The following is an 18,212-nucleotide window of genomic DNA, read 5'->3' on the forward strand; positions in this document are numbered from 1 at the left end:
AGAGAGCCTTTTTGGATGTATTTAATAAGTGTGAAGATATTTAATATGTGTAAAGACAGTTAATACATTTAAATATCTCTCTGAAGGAAGATTGCTGCATTTGAAGGCTCAAATTATTTGTACCAACAGTGTTTTAAATTTTGACAGCAAGCACCCAATGAAAGGAACCAGGCAGACAGAGACAAAGCCATGTGAATGGAAACCAAGAGAAGCAAGAGACAACAGGCCGTGGACGAGGAGAAAAACCCGGAACCTCAGAAAGAGTGCCCAGCAAGCAGAGGAGGCTCGGGAGGGTGTAAGAGATTCAGACACCAGGATTGGAGAACCTGACCTGATGGACACACGGCTACTTTAGAAAACACTCTTTTCAAGCACATGTTGGAAGTTTACCAAAAATGTGCTCATAGTAGGAAGCAAGTCTCAAGAAGTTTCATTCAAAGGATTGGAATTTTACAGGACGTGTTCTCTGACAGCAATATATTGAAGTTAGAAATATTGACTTAAAAGTCACTAAAAATAACTATTTTTTAAAAGATGAAATGTTATGCATTTGTTACATAGATACTAATATAGTTGAAATGTTATTATTATTTTTTTAGTTGAAATGTTATTAATGCTTACAGTAGACAAGTTCCGAGTTTTGCACTAATAAAATACTGTATCCTGAAACAATCTAAAGATTATGGAGACGTATTTGAGTGTGACACTTTAAATCTGACTAAAATTTCCAGATGTTAACTATGCACAAGATTCGAGGAGAAATTCCATCAAAAAGAAAGAAGCTGAAGAAAAATGTGGACGCAGGTAAAAATGAGTCAGCCTGGGGTCAAACCAGTGGTTTCTTTGAGTACTTCCTCTCTCAGCCTCTCAATTTAAGAAAATTTAAAAAAAAAAAGAAAGAAAATTAAGTGACTTTTGCTTGAAAAATTAAGCAAAACAGCATCAACAATAAAAACCAAATCCCAAACCATAAAGGCCAAAGGAAAAAAACACTGTGGCCATTAAAAAAATGTTTTTTGAGAGAATGATATATACAATACCAAACATAAAACTGTGTGGAATGCAGTTACAGTCATACTTAGAGGGAAAATTATAGCCTTAATACATGTATTAGAAAAAAGGGGGAAGATTGAAAATAAACGAGGTAAGTGGTCCTTTCTCTTCCTTCCTCTGGTTTTTAAAGTTGCATTGGGAGAACGTGATGTTACAAATAGGGTATGAGGTCGTGCTGATTTTGCAGCTCGCCTGAACGAAGGCTAACAATTCTGCGTGACAAAATGTGACACACATCTCCGCAGAAGTCCTCATCCACTTTGACATGTCAACAGCATTTAATATGAGGGTCACTCTTCCGTTCTTCTAATTCTTTCTCGGGACTCTTTCTTCACTTGGTTTCCAGGCAGTGCTGAGCAGGAGCCAGTTCATATCAGCTTGCAAGAGTTGATTGCGTGCCAGCAACCTGCTCAGTGACACCACAGTGATACTCAGAACGAACCTCGGTGGGAGCGTTTCACCATCGAAACTGGAAAACTGCAAGTCGGAGCATCTGTCTGTGGACAGATCAACCCATCTATCCATCCGTCCGTCTATCGTCTACTGATCTACTTACTGTCTATCATCTATTTATCATCTATCTGTAGTGTGTTATCCATCTATCTATCATCTGTCTGTCGTTGTCCAGTCGCTAAGTCGTGTCCGAGTCTTTGCAACGACAGGCTTCCCTGTCCTTCATTATCTCCCGGAGCTTACTCAAACTCATGTCCATCAAGTCGGTGATGCGACATCCTCTGTCGCCCCCATCTCCTCCCACCTTCAATCTTCCCCAGCATCAGGGTTTTTTCTAATGAGTCGACTCTGCATCAGGGGGGCAAAGTACTGGAGCTTCAGCTTCAGCATCAGTCGTTCCAGAGAATATTCAAGGTTGATTTTCTTTAGGATGGACTGGTTGGATCTCCTTGCTGTCCAAGGGACTCTCAAGAGTCTTCTCCAACACCGCAGTTCAAAAGCATCCATTCTTTGCCTCACAGCCTTCTTTACGGTCCAACTCTCACATCTGTGCATGACTACTGGAAAAACCAGGGCCTAGACTATACGGACCTTTGTCCACAAAGTGATGTTTCTGCTGTTTAGTACGCTGTCTAGGCTTGTCATCATCCGTCTCTCTACCATCTGTAGTCTGTCTGTCTGCCTGTCTGTCTATCACCTACCATCAGCGGGCAGGCTCACCAGCTCTGGCAGCCCACTCCCTCCTCACCTTTGCTGACTGATCGGAATCAGTCCTCCTCACTCTGGAATGCTGAACCTCAGACTCAGTCCTCAGACCTCTCCACCATTTCTTCCCTCCCTCGGGGATCTCACTCGTTCTCGCGTCTGTATACACCACATGCACGCCGGCGAATGGTCCCCACCCCTGACCTCACCCCAGCTCCAGACTCGCGGACCCCTCTTGGGACTCCACGCCTGGGGAGAGGCTGGACTGGCAGGGCCCGGCAGACATCCCGGCGACGTGGGTGATGACGTCCCTGCCCAATGGGGGGGATGGAGCTGCCGCCAGCCTGCAAGGGAGGAGCAGGGTGGAAGGCAGGAGAGAGGGAGCTGCCATGTGGGGCCGTTACGGTGCCCTGAGGAGAACTGAGGCTGAAGTCAGGATGTAGCTCTGCAGGAGTGGGACAGGGGCCTCGAGGGTGGGGAGAGGATTTAGGTGTGTGACAGAGGACATGGATGTTAGTCTAAAGGTCTCAGCGTCAGATTTAAAAAGTGACAGTGATGTAGAAGCTTTCTTTTAAAACACTTTTTTTTTTTTTCCCTTTTTTGGCTGTGCCACCTGGCTCGTGAGATCATAGTTCCCCGACCAGAGATCAAAGCTGCACCGCCTGCAGTGGAAGGGCAGAGTCCTCACCACTGGACTGTCAGGGAACTCCTGACATAGGTTGTTTTTAACAGCCGCAAAGTACGAGCTACCCAAATGCCCATCAGTAAGTTAACAAAACCAGTATGGTGGTGGGACAGGCCTGGTGGGCCAGCGGCTGAGACCCTGCCTTCCAGGGCCAGGGTTTGATCCCTGGTCAGTGAGCTAGGCTCCGGTATGCCTCATGGCCAAAAACACCAAACCGTAAAACAGAAACAATATTGCAACTAATTCAACAAAAGACTTAAAAAAAAAAAAAAAAAAGGAAGTGCTCCACATCAAAAACAATCTTTAAAAAACAAAAGGCCACACACACACACAAGCATTATTGTGTATCACAAGATGAAATAGTACAGAGCAGGAACCTATTGGCTGGAGCTACAGCAGTGATCTTGTGACCATGAGGAAAGAGAAACAGAATTTATTAGCCCAAGCATGGTTCAGCCACTGAACACTTTGGATTTCTCATTATGTGAAAAGAATAAGTCCTTATCTGCTTAAGTTGCTGAGATGTTTTTCGTGTCAGAACACAATCCAGGCTGTACCCCAGGCTGTCATCGGCTTAGCCCCCATCACGGTCTTCCTAAAACAAGCATGACTGTGCCCCTCTTTGGCTGGAGACGCCCACCTGGGAGATGGCATTTTCCTCTATCAGATAAGCAAGGATGAACAAGGAGCAGAAGGTTCCACGTCTGTGGAAGAGGTGCGCGGACAGGGCTGAGTGTCTGCCGCTGGAGGGCCATCCGCGGGCGCCACGCCTGGGAGAGACGGGCAATGGCTTTCCCAAGTAAAGATGCTCACCAGCCTCTTGCCAGCCCCTCAGGGTGGACACAGCCCAGCTCCCCCCACCTGGCCCCAGTCAGGGCTGCAGTCCTGTGACTGGGGAGGCCGGGCCCGCGGGCGGTGGGGCCTGGTCCAGCCACGGCCAGTGCTGCCGTGACCGCTGCCGTGGCTTCCACTCAGCTGGACGGGCTGCCTGACGGTGGTGGAGCTCAGGCCCACCTCGCTCGCCTGCCGCCCGCCGCGCCCGGCGGCAGGAAGCATTCCCAGAGCACCTGTTTCCTGAGGACCCCGCCGGGGGCTCCCGGGCACCATCTGGGCGCTGCCCCACATGCTGTTTGCATTAGGATTTTAGAAAAACAATTCGGCGTGGACTAATCACTCTCTAATTTTTTCAGGCCCATCCCAAAGTCTCACCCCTGCCCCTGCCCTCTTTCCTTGCCAGCGCTTCCGGGAGTCCCTGGGCTGCCATGCACACCCAGCACACTCACACACACTCACCCCAACTTCATATACACACCCACTCACTACCCACCTCCACATCCGCTCACTCACATGCACACACAGCATACTCACACACTGATACCCCAACTTCATATACACACTCACACACCACCCACTCACACATGGGCTCACTTGCACATGCACATGTGCAATGCACTCATAGTTTACACTCACACACACACACATACACAGACGCCTCCCCCTTGCGCACTTCTGGAAAAAGACTTCTTGAGAGCGGACCCTTAGGGGTGGCAGGGGTGGTCAGCAGAGGGCGTTGGTCCTCAGGACCCAGCGTGCAGAGTGGGTTAGGAGCCAGGCCCTGAGGCAGACGCGGGGCTGAACCCCAGTTCTGCAGCCGTCCCCCTCTGGCCAAGCTGCCCCCCTGTCCAGGCCTCGGGCCCGCCTCTGGTAAGCAGAGCAGCGGCCCTGGCATCGCCGTGCAGGCCACGTGTGGAGGGTAGTGCTTGGGAGCAAAGCAGCGTGTGCATTTCGTTTAAAAACATTCCCACAAATCAAAGTAACATCAAAACTCGTGCTGAAATCTGGATTTCCCTGCAGACTTTTCTGATTGCATAATTCTGAATCAGTCCCTGAAGCCGAACATTTGTCCCCTCGTGGGGCCTGAGGCCTTCCATGCTGCAGAGGACGCCGAAGGACCGCAGAGGGTGCCGAAGCGCACAGGTTAAGTTGCTTTTCTGACGGTGTCGTCTGCCGGGTTTGTTCCGTGCCGTGCCCGGCAGGCTGGCGTGGGGGGCGGTCACGGCCAGGATGGGGTGGGGGGACTTCGTGAGGATGGGGAGCAGGACTCGTGGACTTTGTTGCAGGTGCTGGGCATGCCTGCAGGAAACAGGGGGGCCTTGCAGAGCCCACTGGCGCGGCGGCTACATACCTGTCCGGCTGGACGGGGCCCAGGCTCCAGGCGGCTCCAGGGCAGGGGGCCCAGGAGTGGTGGTGAAGCCTTGGTGTGTGTGGGGGGGGAGCGTGCCTGGTAGTGGGCGGGCGGGCACCAAGGGGCAGTGCCCAGCCCCCTGCCCTGGAGGGCTTCCTGGGGCGGAGCTCCTGCCGCCTGGGCCTCAGGGCCCTAAGTGGGGCTGCCGTCTGAGAACAAAGCGTCCTGCAGGAATTCCGGCCGGTTCCTGGAGCCTGGCGCCCTGCCCTGCCCTGCCCCCACCCCCCTCGCCCCCACCCCCTCCCCACCTCGAGGGCCGGTTCCCAGTTCGGGGCGTGGAGGTCGCCATCAGCACGTAAGACGGGGCACCTGGGCCAGCCTGGGCTTCCACAGCTGCTCCAATGCACACTCACCTCTTCCCTTCCGGCCTCAGAAGTGCTGGCCTCGGACCCGGGCGAGGGTGGGGGAGGGGAGCTTCCTGGCCTGGCGGACCGAGACTCCCAGACTGTTGCAGCCAGAAGGTTTCCTTCCTGAAAAGGCACAGCAGCCCCTGCTTTCCGTCCCTCTTGCTTCTCTCCGGAGAGAGCCGCCCCCCGCCCCCCGCTCGGCCCCCAGCTGCAGGCCTAGCCCCCCTGGACGACTGGCCCGAGGCGCGGGGGTGAGCAGGGTTCGCAGTAGCCCACGGGCCAGCATGCGGTCCCTGGGGCAGGCGGCAGGACCTGTCCTCTCGCCAGCAGGCAGCCGCCACCTGCAGTTTCTCTGGGGCAGGTGCCGTGACTGCAAACAGCCCGCGTGGTGACTCAGAGCCTGGAGCTTCCTAAGACCGCCTGGCCCGGGCTTCTCAGCGGCCTGTGCTGGTCTCTCTCCCTCCCTCCCCCTCATCAGTCCGTCCAACATCAAATCCTGCTGGCTCACCTCCCCCAAAAGTAGCTTTGTTTGGGGAAAGCCTTCCCTCCCCGCCCCTCCCCTCTGACCTCAGCTCCCGCCCAGGCCACAGTGGCCCCTCCTGCTCCTCACACCCACAGCAGTGGGTTCAGATGTGGATATGACCAAAGTTGACCAGACAGCCCGGTTTCCTGATGAAAGGGCTGGAACCGCAGCAGCCACCTCTCCACCAGGAGGAGAGTGTTGCCGTCACAGGAGGTGAAGCAAGCAGGGAAGTGGGGAGAAGGCCTCTGAGCGGGACAGCAGGGACGGCATTTGGAGCCTCTTCACCTGGGCCTGACCCACCACTGGGTTTTCCAGGTACTTACACGTCAACGGTGCTCGTTTTAAATAAGCTGGCTCAGGTTCTGTCACTGTCAGTTGCCACAGGGAAGTCCTGCTTCATCTAGAAACTGACCTGGAACCCTCAGAGGTTTCCTCCCTCTCCCCTCTTCTCACCCCTCCCTCCCTGTTGTCTGAGAGGCCCTGTCCTGGCTCCCGTCTTTGAGCCGAGTCTCCTCCCTGGTTGTTTGTTTGGCCCTGGTGGCAGGGGTGCATGGCGTCTGCCCTCGGAGGGAACCAGAGCTTAGCGGGCCTGAGTTTTAGCACATTATTCACTCGTTTGTGACATCAGTGGCCCGAGGCTCGTCAGCGAAACTGGCAAGTAGGGGCTACATCTGCGTCGTCAGGGGTCCTGGTTGTCAGGGTTTTCAGGCCCTCCCCCGCCCTCCTCGGGACGCCTCTCCCCACTCCTCCCGCCGCGTGCTCCTTGGATGGCCCTTCCCGAACGTCCTCCCAGGGCTGTGTCCTTATCCTTCAGTTCTCAGCTCAGTTGTCAGAAGACCCACGGTCCCCACGGCCTCCCTGACCCCACACTGCTTCCGGCTGGCAGACCTTGGCCTGGTTTCAGGGCCAGCAGCCTGCCCACCACAGCTCTGCTCTCCCAGCATCCTCTTGTCCATCAGGCAGGGGCATCCTCCTGGCTCACCTTTCCCAAATACAGCTTTGTTTGGGGAAAGCCTTCCCTCCCCGCCCCGCCCCTCTGACCTCAGCTCCCGCCCAGGCCACAGTGGCCCCTCCCACTCCTCACACCCGCAGCAGTGGGTTCAGACGTGGACATGACCCAAAGTTGACCAGACAGCCCGGTTTCCTGATGAAAGGGCTGGAACCGCAGCAGCCACCTCTCCACCGGGAGGAGAGTGTTGCCGTCACAGGAGGTGAAGCAAGCAGGGAAGTGGGGAGAAGGCCGCTGAGCAGTACAGCAGGGATACAGCGGCACCTGCTGTATCTGATCTGTCTGCCTGGATCACAGGCAGCAGAGAACAGCGTCCCTGGACGTGTCGGCTGGGTAGCCTCGCTCCCCGGGGCTCAGACACCAGCAGAGCCAGGCCCTCGCCTTCCCCGACGGGTCCTCTCTGCGCAGGTCTCGGCAGGGGGACGCACAGCCCTCCCCTCCCCGCAGCCCGGGCCCTGCCCTCCCAGGCCCACAGCCTCACCCAGCGCTGCCTACCTGGGGCCCCACCTCGCCCGCGTGGACCCCCTGGGCTGACTGCTGTGTGGGGGAGGGGGAGGGCCCTGATCCGACTGCAGGCTGGGGCTCCTGAGGCGCTCACCAACCACTGGCCGAGTGGACGGGTGGACGCAGGGCTGAGCCCCAGGCGTCCGGAGGAGATGGACGGTGGAGGCTGGAGGCCGGTCCCTGTGCCTGGGTGGGTGTGCAGGGCCCCGGGCCAGAAGACCAGGGGCCCGGGTCACACTGGGCTGTGGGCGGGCTGGACTGTCGTGATGAGCCCTGAGCGGCGTCCCTTTGGTGTTTGGAAGAAGACGTGGGCTTGTGTGTGGGCTCGCGTGTTGGGGGCACGTGGGGGCCATGGCCAGCTGCCCCCAGGTCTGTTCCGCGATTCCTCAGTCACAGGACCTGCAGAGAAGGTGACCACGCGCTAAGGGACGTCCCCTGCAGGTGGGCATGGCGCCCGGCAGGCCGGGGGCGTCTCCTGTCCCCTTCCCACGTCCTGCTGCGGGGTGCTGGCCGTGGGGGTGTCCGGCTCAGGCAGAGAGAGCCAGGTCTCTGATGTGTGGACCTGCCTTGTGGGTCCCGAGGCCCCTGCCCACACGGCAGGGGGTTCTCTGCCTGAGGGTCCCTGCGGCCTGACCCCAGCCCTGACCATGGGCCCCTCACCACGTCCCCCCGGGCGAGAGGTGTGGCTCCCAGGGTGGGGCGGCCGTGGGGTGTCGGGGGCCCAGGTGCGCCGGGCGCTGCCCTCTCCTCCTGTCTGTCAACCCCCCAGCCCGAGGCCTGCAGAGGAGCCGCCTCCTGCCCGCCTCCCCCACCCCTGCATGTGCCAGGAAGTGCCGCGGATTCCCCAGCTCTGACGGGCAGGGCAGCTGCCCTGCGTGGGGAGGCCCGAGGCTGCTGGCCCGGCCTGTCCAGGCTGCCCTTCCAGAAACTTCCAGCCCCTTCCTGCCTGGCGTCCTGCCCGAGGCCTTCCTGGAAGCCGGGCCCACCCCGCCCCCCAGCCCAGGCCGCCGGTCTTCCCACGTGTGAATCAGCCGAGCTGTCCCAGCATCACTTTCCTCCTGCTGAGAAGTTCTCACTGGTGGGTGCCTAGGCCCAGCCCGGCGGCCGCCCGCATCAGTCTGGGTCCTCTGCAGAAGGACGTCCGTGACGGGGCATGGACGGCGGACCAGGCAGACACGAGGTGACAGAAATAAGAGCCATCATCGCTTGCTGTGGGGTTTACAATGTTTACGGATGTAGTGTGTTTAATATAAAAGACCCCGGTGCTGGGGAAGATTGAAGGCAAAAGGAGCAGAGGGAGGCAGAGGATAAGATGGCATCACCGACTCGGTGGACATGAATTTGGAAGCCTGGCGTGCTGCGGTCCATGGGACATGACTTAGCATCTGAACAACAGCAACGAGTTTAATATAATACTGTAAAAAGGAAGAAAACGGAGCGTTATATAAGAGTAGTGTTTCTATACATCACGAACTAAGTTAGTATAAATATGAAGCTGTTGGTAAGCCTTAGAGCAGCCTACTAGGGAAATACCTCCAAACGATGTAGTGAACAACCATTAAAGAAATTCAAACGCCGCCTTCACTTAATGCAGATGAGAGCAGTGAAGGAGGAGCAGAGGAACAAAAGAACAGGTTACACACAGAAAAGACAGAAGTAAGAAAAGAAAAGCCACAGAGACAGACAGCGAAGCCAAAAGCGGGGTCTTTAAAAAAAATTCAAGAAACCCGGTAAACTTTCAGCTCGATTGAGACAAACTGGGAAAAGATTAAAATGACTAGAATCAGGAAGGACAGAGACATTACTACTGACCTTACAGAAATAAAAAGTATTATAAAGGCACCCTGTAAGCAGCAGTGTGATAATAAACTAGGTAACTCAGATGAAATGAACAAATTCCTAGAAAGACACAAAATACCAAAACTGACTCAAGACTGAATAGACAATTTGACTAGGCCTTTGTAATATGTGAAGAGATTGAATTATAATAGTTCTTTAAAAATTACCCACAAAGAGAGACAGCCCAGGGCCAGGTGGCTTCACTGGTGATTTCTACCAAACATTTAAAGAATGATCAATATTAACACCAGTTCCTCACAAAATCTTCCAAAAATAGAAGAGAACGGACCACTTCCCAACTCATTCTGTGAGGCCAGCCATCACCCTGAGACCAAAAGTGGACAAAGACCTCACGTGGAAAGGGAACTGCAGACCTATATCTCATACGAACGTGGATGCAGAAATCCTAGGTGAAACGGTGGCAGCCTGAATCCAGCAACATGTGCGAAAGAATCATACACATGGCCGAGCTGGGTTCGCCCAAATCTGGTTTAACATCTGAAAATCAATCAGTGGAATGCGCCGTATCAACAGAGTGAAGGACAGAGCACATGTGGTCATCCCAGTAGATGCAGAGAGAGTTTGATAAAATGCAACACCCTTCCGTGGTAAAAAAAAGACAGCACTGAAAAAAGCTGGAATGGAAGGGAGCTTCTCGAGCTGATAAAGGGCATCATTAAAACCACATCACTAACATTATACCTAATAGTGACACATCAGATGCTTTCCCTTCAACTACGGGAACGAGACAAGAATGTTCACCCCTGCCACTTCAATTCAGCGTTTGTTCCAGAGGGTCGATCCAGGGCAGCTGGACAACTGAATGAAATAACGTGCATCCCCATCGGCAAGGAAGAAGTAGAAATTATCTCTATTCACAGATGAAATGATGCTGCATGTAGAAAATCCTGAGGAGACCACGCAAAGACTATGAGCTCTAACAAACAAATTCGGCAAACTTGCAGGATACAAGATTAATACACAAAAATCAGTTGTACTTTTATACACTTAGAAAGGGTAATCTGAGAATGAAATTGAGCAAACAGTTCAATCAGCAACAGCACTAAAGAATAAAAGACTCAGCAATACATTTAACAAGTGAGTGGTTTATACTCTGAAAACTGTGATACATTGATGAAAGAAACTAAAGTCCAAATAAATGGGAAGACACTCTATATTCATGGATCGGAAGACTTAATATTGTTTTCCTGGTGGCTCAGCTGGTAAAGAATCTGCCTGCAATGCAAGAGAACTGGGTTTGATTCCTGGGTTGGGAAGATCCGCTGGAGGACGGCATGGCAACCCACTCCAGTATTCTGCCTGGAGAATCCCACGGACAGAGGAGCCTGGCGGGCTACAGTCCATGGGGTCGCAAGGAGTCAGACACGCCTGAGCAACTGAGGACCGCACAATAGTTTTGTGTGCGTGATAGTTATTGTTTGCATGATAGTACTCGCTAAACTGATCTGCAGATTCTACATAATCCATGTCAGGATCACAGGTGGCTGTTCCGTAAAAACCGAAAACCTAATTCTACGTTTCATATGGAATCGCAGGGGACAAAGAATAGCCAACACAATCCTGAAGGAGAAAATCAAAGTCGGAGGACTTGCACCTTTTTGCTTTCAAAACGTTGAGTGAAAAAAGTCAGGAGCAGAATAATATGCAAAGTATAGTAACATTTACTTACTCTAGTGAGTGTGCATACATTGAAGTTTCGCACACATCACAATTTAACTCAGGGCTTCGGTCACAGCCGGCCTTTCTAAGAAGAGGGAACGGGCACGGGAGAGTGTCCAGGGCTGTGTTCCCACCTGGACTCAGTTTAAGCGCCTCTAGAAGGTGCTAAGCCTCGGTGTGAGGTCCGTCTGGGGGTGTAAGGTGGTCGGCTGGTGGAGAGCTCTGAACGGACACGCGTTGATGGGCCGCTGAGGTCTGTCTCGCTGTGACGCCCCCGCAGGCCTCAGCTTTGTCACCTGTGCCCCTGAATGCCACCTGCTCTCCCCGAACCTGACCCTTCTCCAGGCCGACCCCACTTCAGCTCCTTACAGGAGGGGTCCCCAGCCCCCTCCCCATTCCAGCTGTCCCCTCCAGCGCCCCTCTCTTAAGGCTGGACCTCCTCTCTGGGGGTTCTGGGAGACTGGGGGGTCCATCTCCTGGAGCTTGTGAAGGACAGAGGGACCCTGGAGCTTGTGGAGAAGGACAGAGGGACCCTAGACTCCCCCAGGGAGGAGATGCCAGCGTCGAGGGGTCCTGGGGTCACGTGCTCCCACTTCAGGGAAGACCCGTCACGGGCCCTGCCACCCGCAGTCTGGCCCTGCCACCCACTCCGGCCCTGAGCCTGTGGCCAGGGCGGCACCGCCAGGCTCCTCGCCTCCCAGGAGCTCAGCGAGGTGGTTTCCGTAAGTTGGCGGTGATTGCATAACTCCTTCACCAACTGCCGTGCCGGATATATTTTGCAACCCAGCCCGCTGTGCCACACGTGTCGGCTGGCGCTGCCAGGGCCCCGCAGAGCCCGGAGGAAGTCTGAGAGTGAAGCGCGCTGACGGCACCGCCCGGGACCCGCTCCCGGCCATCCTCGGGGACGCTCCCAGGGCCCCGCCGTCCTCTGGCCAGAAAGCGGAGCCGTCAAGCCCGCGGAGCAGCCCCAGGAGGCGTGGATCTCCGAAGAGCTGCTGTCATCTGCCAGGAGCCCTTCTTGGTGTTCACGGCAAGATCGGCCCCAAAGGCGCGCTGCAGGGAGACCCGCACATGTCGGCCTGCGGGCAGACCCCACAGGTGCCGCTGGGCATCCTTCAGAGGAGGGCGCAGCGGGTGTCCGCTGGTGACGGAGGAGCAGAGCGAAGGCCACCAGCCTGGAGACGCGCCCGTCTGCCCGACCTCCTGGGGCGCTGATGCTCCAGGGACTGGCGGGTAATCCCGGCCCCGCCGGGGAGCTCCCACTTCCTGAAGAGGTTCTCGGCAGAGTCAGCAGGCCCAGCGGACACGGTGACGGGCCTCGGGGTCCACACTCGCCCCCAGCCTGCCTGCCGGGAGTCCTGCCATTGGCTCCCAGCCGCCTCCATCACTGCAGCTCAGGGGAGCCTGTGTCTCTCAAGGTCAGGCCCTGTCATTGGGGCAGCCAGAATCCAAGGACTATCTAGTGTGAGTCTAGTACCCCCCTGCTCCCTCTTGGACCAGGGCCACCCAATCACCAGGGCTCCCCGAGGGCTGGCAGAGCCTCGTGGTGACTGCATTGCAGCCCAGCTTCTCCCTGTCCACTCGGGCAAATAATAAACCAAAACAAATCTACAAAACCTTATATGCGGAGATGAGAGGTGAATTAACAAAGTGCACATTCTCAGCACAGTCATGAACCAGAAGTCCTGCGGTGTTCAGGCCTCAGTCACCCTCAGATTGCCCGACACCTTTAGTACACACCAAGTCAAAGTCTCATGGCCTTGATTAAAAGAAAAATTGACAGCGGATTTTTTAAATTTATGTGGAAAGGCAGAGGACCTAGAAGAGCCAAAATAATTTTGCAAGAAAGAAACAGTAGAGCTGGAAGATTTATGCAGTCTCCTCTCGAGACTGTTTATAAAGGTATAGCAATGAATACAGTGTGATATTGGTATTAGGATAAACCTGTAGATCAATGAAAAAGAAAAAAGAGTCCAAAAATAGATCCCACATATATACGGTCAACTGAGTTTTTTAAACAAATTTTTATTGGAGTATAATTGATTTACAATGTTGTATTAGTTTCAGATGTATGCAGAGTGAATCAGTGACGCATATACATATGTCCACTCTCTTTTAGATTCTGTCCCCGTGTAGGCCATTACAGAGAATTAAGTAGAGTTCCCTGTGCTATATAGGAGGTTGTTTTCCGTTATCCACTGTGTATAGTAGTGTGTATATGTCAACCCCAGTCTCCCGATTTATCCCTCCCCTGGCCAGCTGATTTTTTACAGAGGCACCAAAGTAATTCGATGGAGGAAAATATTGCTTTTTAAACATGGTGGCTGAACAATTAAATGTCTTTATGGGAAAGAAAGAATTCCAGCTCTTACCTTGCTCCTTACTCAAAAAGAACCCAAAGGGATCATAGCTCTAAACCTAAGACCTTTAGGTCACACACTTAGCACACCTTCTGTGTGAGGTTTTTCAAAGTTCTTACCGGTTTTTGGATTACAAAAGAGATATGTCTTTTTATTACAGTTCAAACAATGTCTCTCACAGACAGCCTTGAGGAGTGCACATAGAATTATCATATAGGGTTTTAAAATAACCTAGCGGGATTACACCTGTTGTTGTGTGACTTGGTTTTCCCCCACTTGAAATAAACTGTGGACGGCATTCCCTATCTGCACATGCATATCTAAACTCATCCATTGAAAAAGCTGCATAACCAGCTGAATAATATTTGTTGTCAAATATTATTGACAACAATATTATATTATATTAATTATATTATATTATCGTTGTTGTTCAGTCGCTCAGTCGTGTCCGACTCTTTGCGACCCCACGGACTGCAGCACGCCAGGCCTCACTGTCCTTCACCATCTCCTGGAGCTTGCTCAGACTCATGTCCATGTTTATGTCAAAATGTATCTAACCAGTCCATATTTATGAACGTTAAAGCTGTTTTCAAGATTTTTTTCTTTACAAATGAGGTTGGTCCGTTTATCTTCTCATATGCTATTAATAGTATTTCTGTGTGATCTGTTACTAAGAGTGTGTGATCTGTCACTACGTGTATGTACGCTTTACACGTAGGTGGCTTCCGGCTAATTGGTCGTGCACACAGGCTTTACCAATCTATATTCCATCAACAGTGGAGAACAGGACTCCTGTTCCTGTGGGTTCAGGCTTGCAGTCAAGGGTGTTATCACTCCTGTTGCTTGTGTGAGTTTTCCTGCCCGTGGCCAGTCGGCTAAATGACCGATGGTATCTCATTGTTCTTTTTAATTTTCGCTTATTTGGTTGCAAAGGAGGGCATGCTTTCTTTTCATATGTTTATTGACCCTGATGTTTCTTCTCAGGTGAATGGCCTATTTCTCTGTTATTTGCCTTTTCCTTATTGATTTTTAGGAGCACTTTGCATGTTGCAGATACGGCTGGTACTTCATTATATGCATTGCAAATACTAATACTCAGTCTGTTGGTGATCTTTTAAGTTTGTTTATAGCACCTTTAGCTATACAGAAGTTGGCACTTTTTATGTAGTCCAATGGATCAGTTTTTAAAATTAATTAAATTTGTTTTGGTTACACTGGGTCTCCATTGCTGCACACAGGCTTTCTGTGCTTTCGGGGAGCAGGGGCCACTGTTGCCGCGCGGGCTCAGCAGTGCGGTGGCTTCTTGCTGCAGAGCACGGGCTCTAGGCACGCGGGCTCCCTCGCTGTGGTGCCAGGGCCTAGCTGCCCTGCGGCGTGCGGGCCCTTTGCAGACCAGGCATCGAGCCTGTGTCCTCTGCATGGGCAGGCAGAGTCTTAACCACTGGACCAGCAGGGACGCTCAAGCCTTTTTCTTTCTATTTTCTGCTTTCTGTGTGATGCTTAGAAAACCCCTTGCTACCTCCGAGTTACAAACGAAGTTGTAGTATGTAGTGAACTCCCGTGATTCAACTCTATTGGTGATGTTTTAAAGCTTCAGCCAGTTGTGGGTTACGTAGGTATCTTTACACTCTTCAGGCACTTCTGTGTACCTGAAATATTTCACAGTCTGTTTTTATCATGAAATAAAGGGAGGAGATTGAAGGCAGGAGTAGGGGACGACAGAGGATGAGATGGTTGGATGGCATCACCGATTCAATGAGTTTGGGTAAACTCCGGGAGTTGGTGATGGACAGGGAGGCCTGGCGAGCTGCAGTCCATGGGGTCGTGAAGAGTCGGACACGACTGAGCGACTGAACTGAACTGAGAGGGAGGAGAAAACCAAATACATTTTTGATGGGGTTGCACCACGTGAAAAAACTCCAAGCCTGGCAAAAACAAACTCACAAACAGAAACAAAACAAGGCTATGTGACACTGTCTGTAAGCCTAAGCAATCTTTAGCGTCTGAAATCAGCACCGTCAGGAATCGGCTACCACTGAGCAGAGGAAAACCCGTGTCCACCGCAGACATGGCCATGGAGTGGGGGGTGGGCAGGGAGCCCAGGAGACTCAGAGAGAAGTTTCAAGCATGCTACAACGTGGCTGGACCTCGACGACATCGTGCGAAGTGAAAGAAGAGAACAGAGTGGGGTGTGTGCGTCCACGCACCTCAAACACCCACAGCGGAGACAGAAAGCACACTATTGGTTGCCACGGGCCGCTGGGGACAGAGACAGGAGAGGGACTGCTGATGCAGAAAGGGTTTGGGGGTGATGCAAATTGTCTAAACTTAGACTGTGGTCATGGTTGCTCAACTCTGTCAATACACTAAAAACCACTTACCACTACCTTTTCCATGTTTCAGCGCCTATCAGGGCCTCGTTCCTTTTTTACGGCCAAGTAATACTCCACTGTGTGGCTGGACCACTGTTTAGCCTTTCATCAGCTGACGGGCCTGTCTCCACTCTGGGGCCGTCATGACCAGGCGTGTACAACAAGCCTGTGTGTGGACACGTTTTTCTATGTCTTGGGCGTATACCTGGGGGTTGTGTTGCTCTGGTGGCGTGGAGAACACAGTGATCCTGCCTCACGTTTCCCAGTGTTCTTGCTCGCAAGCCTGGAGACGTGCTGTGGTTCGTGCCCCCTGCTACGGCCACGCCCTCTCGTCTCGCCAGGGTTGGAAGGCCCGACCATGGGAAGTAGCAGCCGTGTTCTCCCGTACCCTTGCCTGGGCACGGGAGCTGCGGCTGGCTGCACTGCAGTCAGCATGCCCAGAGCACAGTCCCATCGGCAGGGCCGCTTCTCACTCCCCTGCCTCTCTCTGCCTCTCAGTCTCTGTCTCCCTCGCTCCAGAGAGCCTGCAGCGCCCGTGTGCTCTCTGGCTATTACCCACAGCTGGCCTGGTCCTCACCAGGAGGTGGTCCAGGAAGGCGCTCAGAAACGGTGACCTTCGGGCAGAGGCCCGGAGTATGTGAAGAAGCCATGTGGCTCTCTGAGCAAAGGCAACATCAAGTGCAAATGTCCTGGGGTCGACGTGTGCCAGGTCGGCCTGAGGAACAGCCAGGAATCCCTGCAGGCTGGATGTAAGCAAGCAAACGCATGAGATCAAAGGGTCAGCAAGGGGTTAGGTCAGCTGGCGTGGGCGCCTCGGGGCGAGGAGGAGCAGGCTCACATATTCCCAGGGTCTCTCTGCCGTGGTGGTCTGACAGGACGGTGGGGAAGCCTTCCATCCAGAAGCCTAGTGCAGGAATCCAGGAAGGATGTCAGCAGCTTGGACCAGGGCCGTAGCTGTGTTGACGCTGGGGAAAGGTCAGAGTTTGGAATACCCGACTGAAGGCGGGCGCGCGAGGAGGAGGGGGGCACCTTGGCTCTAGGGACCACTGCTCCGACCCCCCTCCAGCCCCTCCTGCCCACGGAGGGACATCCAAAATGCAACCTGAACCCAGCCGCCAAAGTTTTCCGTCTTGATAGTCAATACATTTATTGCCACGTGCATCAGAGAATACTAGCCCACCGAACCCATTACCTTGTCAGTAATATAAAATTATCTCTTAGTAACAACCTCCTGTACAAAGGCACCCACCGATTTAAAGAAAGTGATGAATGAAACAGCACAGGAGGTGAAGCGCTGAGGCAAACATTCCTGCAGAAGGCCGTGGACAAGACCGGGCCCCGGGGAGGCCCCGGGGAGGCCCCGGACACACCTGGGCCCCGCCAGCCCCGCGGGCGGCTGCCTGCCTGTCCAGGTGCCCCTGAGGTCGCCCAGCCTCCGGCCTTTGCATTTCCTCCGTCCAGGTCTCACGTGCTGCCTCCGAGATTTTTTTGTTTTTTGCAAGATTGCTAGTTATTTATTTTTCACGTTTACATTTTTAATCCATCTGGAATCTGTTTGGCTACATCTAAGCGGGGTCCAGTTTTCTCCTCCGCCAGATGGACGTTCACTTGTGCCAACGCCACTTATTTCACAACCTGCCCTCTTCCCACCGAGCCGAAGTACCACCTTGTCGTATATTACGTCCTCATGTACGCGGGAGTCTATTTTTGGATTCTCTGTTGTTTTCCACTGTCTGTTCCTCTGCCAGAGCCATATTGATTTGATTACAGTGACTCTATACTATGTTCTTATTTCCGGGAAGGCAAAAACCCCATGTTACTCTTTTTTCAGTTTTCCTCAGTTACTCCAGGGCATTCATTCTGCCACATAACCTTTGAGGTTGTTTTATCCAGTTTTTTTTTTTTTTTTTTAATCACATGGTATTCCAGTCTGAATTTTGTTAAATTTGTGCCAAAAATATGGGAGAATTGACATTTTTATGGTATTAAGTTTTCCCATCCAAGAACACGGCTGGGCGTGCTCTCTTCCAGATCTTATGATGATATCTTCCAGAAGATTTAATCCCATTTCTGTCTCTATACTTCTACTTCATACGCTTTATGTCCACAAACAATATACGGTTCTGTTTTGTGTTTAAAATTCTGCCAGTTCCTCCTCTGACCGAAGCTTTGTGCCAGGCACACAAGGTCACCGCTGCGTGGCATTCCAGCCAAGGATGTGACACTCCTGGCTGGTCCAGCTCCCTTGAGATGGGCCATTAACTCACGTCCAGAGTTTCTGTTTGTTTGTTTGTTTTTTTACAAATAGTGCCCCATGAATATCCTTGCCTACATCTCTTCTATTGATGTGTGAGGGTTTCTGAAATGCCTCGATGAGGAAATGCTGAGTCACATGCATTCCTGTCTTCAACTTTACCAGACACAGCCAAAGGACTCT

At 52.9% G+C, this 18,212-nt stretch overlaps 1 protein-coding gene across 1 annotated transcript; it reads right to left on the reverse strand.

Annotated features, from left to right (window-relative positions):
• Positions 1-2,810: 2,810 nt before the first annotated feature.
• Positions 2,811-11,939, reverse strand: LOC122682700 (collagen alpha-1(I) chain-like). The gene is made up of 4 exons (XM_043885702.1): positions 11,692-11,939; positions 7,619-7,909; positions 5,495-5,611; positions 2,811-5,029 (listed from the first exon to the last, which is right to left on the reverse strand). Exons 1-4 carry the CDS (start codon positions 11,937-11,939, stop codon positions 4,705-4,707), a joined length of 981 nt encoding a protein of 326 aa, XP_043741637.1. The 3' UTR covers positions 2,811-4,704.
• Positions 11,940-18,212: the final 6,273 nt, after the last annotated feature.

This window comes from Cervus elaphus, chromosome 24 (genome assembly GCF_910594005.1).
Source record: "Cervus elaphus chromosome 24, mCerEla1.1, whole genome shotgun sequence".
Taxonomy (NCBI): Eukaryota; Metazoa; Chordata; class Mammalia; order Artiodactyla; family Cervidae; genus Cervus; species Cervus elaphus.

Bases quoted from the DNA above. Each gene is read 5' to 3' on its own strand.
- LOC122682700 (XM_043885702.1), bottom strand. From the start codon at position 11,939: ATGGCCGGGAGCGGGTCCCGGGCGGTGCCGTCAGCGCGCTTCACTCTC. The intron at 5,612-7,618 runs GTGAGCGCCTCA...GTGCCTTTTCAG, and splicing joins GTCCACTCGGCCAGTGGTTG to GAAGGAAACCTTCTGGCTGC. The intron at 5,030-5,494 runs GTGAGTGTGCAT...TGTTTCCTGCAG, and splicing joins CTGAGGCCGGAAGGGAAGAG to GCATGCCCAGCACCTGCAAC.